Source organism: Gracilinanus agilis, chromosome 5 (assembly GCF_016433145.1).
Source record: "Gracilinanus agilis isolate LMUSP501 chromosome 5, AgileGrace, whole genome shotgun sequence".
NCBI lineage: Eukaryota > Metazoa > Chordata > Mammalia > Didelphimorphia > Didelphidae > Gracilinanus > Gracilinanus agilis.
Genome location: NC_058134.1, coordinates 92,191,304 through 92,194,912, shown reverse-complemented (window position 1 = coordinate 92,194,912; position 3,609 = coordinate 92,191,304). Strand labels below are relative to the sequence as shown.

General features: G+C 40.5%; 1 protein-coding gene across 1 annotated transcript; it reads left to right on the top strand.

Annotated features, from left to right (window-relative positions):
• The first annotated feature begins 397 nt into the window (after positions 1–397).
• LOC123249620 (acylphosphatase-2-like) lies at positions 398–697 on the top strand. The gene has a single exon (XM_044678729.1). The coding sequence runs from the start codon at positions 398–400 to the stop codon at positions 695–697; it is 300 nt and encodes a 99-aa protein (XP_044534664.1).
• Positions 698–3,609: the final 2,912 nt, after the last annotated feature.

Here is a 3,609-nt window from a genome sequence, read left to right as displayed (position 1 = left end):
TTTCTAAAAAGTCTATAAGAACGTCTAGAAGAAATGATAGAGGAGGTAAAATAGAATTAAAGGCTCTGGAATGAAGAATAGGAAGAACAAGCAGTTTAGTAGAAAAAATGATCACCTTTACCAAAGAAAAGGTCTTCCTGAAAACAATCCATGACTCCCTGAGGTTAGAGAACAAAACTGATTGGAGAAACAAAAAATGTAAGCAAAAAAAAAAAAAAAAAAAAAAAAGAAGAAGAAGAAAGTAATCTTTTATTAAAAAACTGACCCGAGGGCAGATGGCTTCCCTCCCCCCTCGCCTTCCTGGGCGCCTGTCACCTGGCTCCTGCCGCAGCCACTCTGACGCGTCCTCACTGCCCCCGCGCTAGTCCAACGGGTAACCGCCGCCGCCGCCGCCGCCATGTTGAGCACCAAGAACCTTAAATCTGTGGACTACGAGGTGTTCGGCAGAGTGCAGGGTGTCTCTTTCAGAATGTACGCGGAAGAGGAAGCTAAAAAGACCGGAGTGGTTGGCTGGGTGAAGAACACCCGCCGAGGAACGGTAAAAGGCCAAGTTCAAGGTCCTGAAGAACAAGTCAACTCTATGAAGAACTGGCTAAGCCAAATTGGGAGCCCCACTTCTCGTATTGTTCGGACGGACTTTTCCAATGAAAAAATCATCTCTGAACTTGAGTATCCCAATTTTAGCATTAAGTACTAGTGGAGAAAGACATTCTTAGAATAAAATGATAATGCGTAAGTGCCATAACTGGGTTCCAAACGGATGAATTCATAAAAGGGAATCATAATGCTTTGTATTTCCATTTTTAATGGAAATTTGGTGTAAAAAATGTAAAACTGTTATTAAAAATGCCTGGCACTGAAATAATTTGACCCAAATATTTTTAAAAGAGTGAAAGTAGGATTTTAAAATGAGAAAATATCAGTATAAAAGGTATAGTAAGAGTATCTAGTTTAACTTTAGCCCATAAAGCCTTGGAATGGAATATGACAGTATGAATATTGTTTCACTATTCATCACATAATAAACTATTAAAAAAAAAAACCTGACCTGAAACAGGTCAAGTTATCCCCACCCCACCCCCAAGACTCCCTGAAAATCATGATTTTTTAAATCCTATACACTATTTCAAGAAATAAAAAAATGGATCCTGTCATGTCTACTAGGACCAAAAGAGTAAGAGAAAATACCTAGAATCTACCCTTCACATCTGGGGGGGGGGGGGGACATGGAAGAGAAAAGAAAAAAAAAACAACCCAAAGGGAAAAGCCCCAGTAATATTCCAGCCAAAAGTTCTGAGCTCATTGACCTAAGGAAGAAAAAAATGCTGCAAATGTCCCAGAAGGAGCAGTTGAAATACACAGGTCCACAGTCAGGATCACACTTACTCAAGTACAAAGTTAAGTAAGAGAGTTTATTAATGGGAGGCAGTTAGATGACCTTATTTATTAAATTTGATGGAATGAGGCTGCACCGGCTAGGGTACACCTTGTACAATATGAACAAATGACATAAAAAGGTGACCAGTTAATATCTTCCCAGATATTCATTTCTGCAGAAAGCAGCAAAATTTGTTTCTTCAGCCAATATTAAAGAGCAAAGTAATAATATTAAATTTCCAAGCTGTACAGAATATCTTTTTGTCATCAAGATAGCCAAGGTGAAAAATAAAGAAAAGGAAATTGTCAATAAGGGTGTCTGGCCCTGCAGCAGCTTGTTTTCACCATGCCAGACTGAGCTTTAATTATAGGCTGCTCTCTAGTTCAACAACTACTTACTGTAGTTTGGGCCCTTTCTCAAACACTACTAATATTCTCTCCTCTTTTTGCTGGCCCCTGGCTTCAGCACTTCACAGGAGGTGCTATCTAAATGCTTATTTCCATTTCCCCTTCATGAAAAGGACATTTCAGGATGTTCCACAGACGGAACCAAGAATGGTCTATTAGAGTCCACCTCTGGATTACATGTCATCTTGGCATCAGAATCATACAGTCAGTGATATAAAAGTGCAAGTATCAGGAGCTGTCATTCTTTCTCCTGCAGGTACCATATTAGGCTACCTTTGCCATTTAGTTCTTTATAGCCAAGACATACCTATGTGAAGTCGGCCCAATTTAATCACTTTCTTTACATGTACACAGTGCATACTATAACTGATGGTGGTCTGCCTCAGAATACCACACCTTGGTTCATGCTCCTCCTAGAAAAGCCAGGGATCTCAGTAATAGACCTGTTCCAACCTTCAGGGCTTCAAGTTTTCTGTGTAGCCCAGGATGGTGCTGCCCTGCTGTAACTCCTGTTACTAGGCAGGGTTGAGGCTGGTGATCCCTGGTACTCCGGAGCTCTGAGCTCTAGTAGAGCCTGAAGCCAATTAGATGTCTGCACTGGTCGTAGTGCAAATAAGATAGGCTCCCAGGAGCAATGGGGCCACCAGATTTCTTCGTGGTAAAGTAGTCCAGGATGGAAACAGAGGATAAAAACTTGTACCAATCAGTGGTAGATCCAGGCTACACTTCCAACATGGTAGAGATAGGGAGACTCTACCCTTCAAAAAAAAAGAATTTTCTGTATAGAAATTATACAGTATTTTTCATGGCTCCTGCAATGAGATCACTATCAGGATTTTCCCTACCTCTGCCCCATGAACTAGGCTAGGTATTTCTACCCTCTTGAAGGCAACAAAGTTGTCCCCGAGTCACTTGCTTGGCTCAAGCCACACACCTCTTAACAGATTCCTGGTTGGTTAAGAGCATAAAAAAGCCTAGTCACATGGAGTTTGGGCCCTTCTGATGTGGCAGATGTCTGAAACAGGGACCAAACCATGATTTGCTGACCAGACAAGTTTTCATATGGAGAAAAGGGGAACTGTGTCAACTTAAGTGCCACAATATTCTTGTTGAATATCCTTTATATTCATATATATATATATACACACACACACACACACACACACATATATATCCTTTGCATAGACCTACACATTTCTCATTTTATTTCAAACAACAGGGGGCTAGGCTGATCAACTAATGAAATGTGAGCAAGAAATTGGGATAATGATGGCAAAGGCAAATACTTCTGATAGGCAATAGGCCCCCTTTCAACCTCCTCCAAGCCCAAGCTGGCCCCAAAAGCCTTTTACCCCTTTTGGCTCATCCACGGGGATTACAGAGAGCAGACCATGAAGAGAAGGTCATGATCTTAGGCATCAGTTATCTTTGTGAATTTATTCAGCAACCTCTGCACAAATGACTATAAACAAGTCCCAATGGAATCAATTGCTGGAACCATCTTGCCCTGGCATGGAATAATATTAGAACCTGTAGCAGGTGAAAGATAAAATGACCAAGGAAACAAAGGTTCAATCTTCTGATGATATCAAGTTAAGCAATTCATAGCAATTGCTCAACAAATCAGGAGACCAGTTCCTTTCCTTAGTTTAGGCATTATGCTGTAAGTCTATTAATTATGTAAGAATACTGTTCTAATGAAAACTTTGCATGCATGATTTAAAAATACTTTGAGACAGAGCCAAGATGGCAGAATAGAGATACGGAAGCCCTGAATTCTCTGAAAATCTGCTCCAACTTTAAAATAACACTTGAAAATAAATA

Excerpts from the sequence above, each read along its gene's own strand:
- LOC123249620 (XM_044678729.1), top strand. The coding sequence starts at position 398 with ATGTTGAGCACCAAGAACCTTAAATCTGTGGACTACGAGGTGTTCGGC.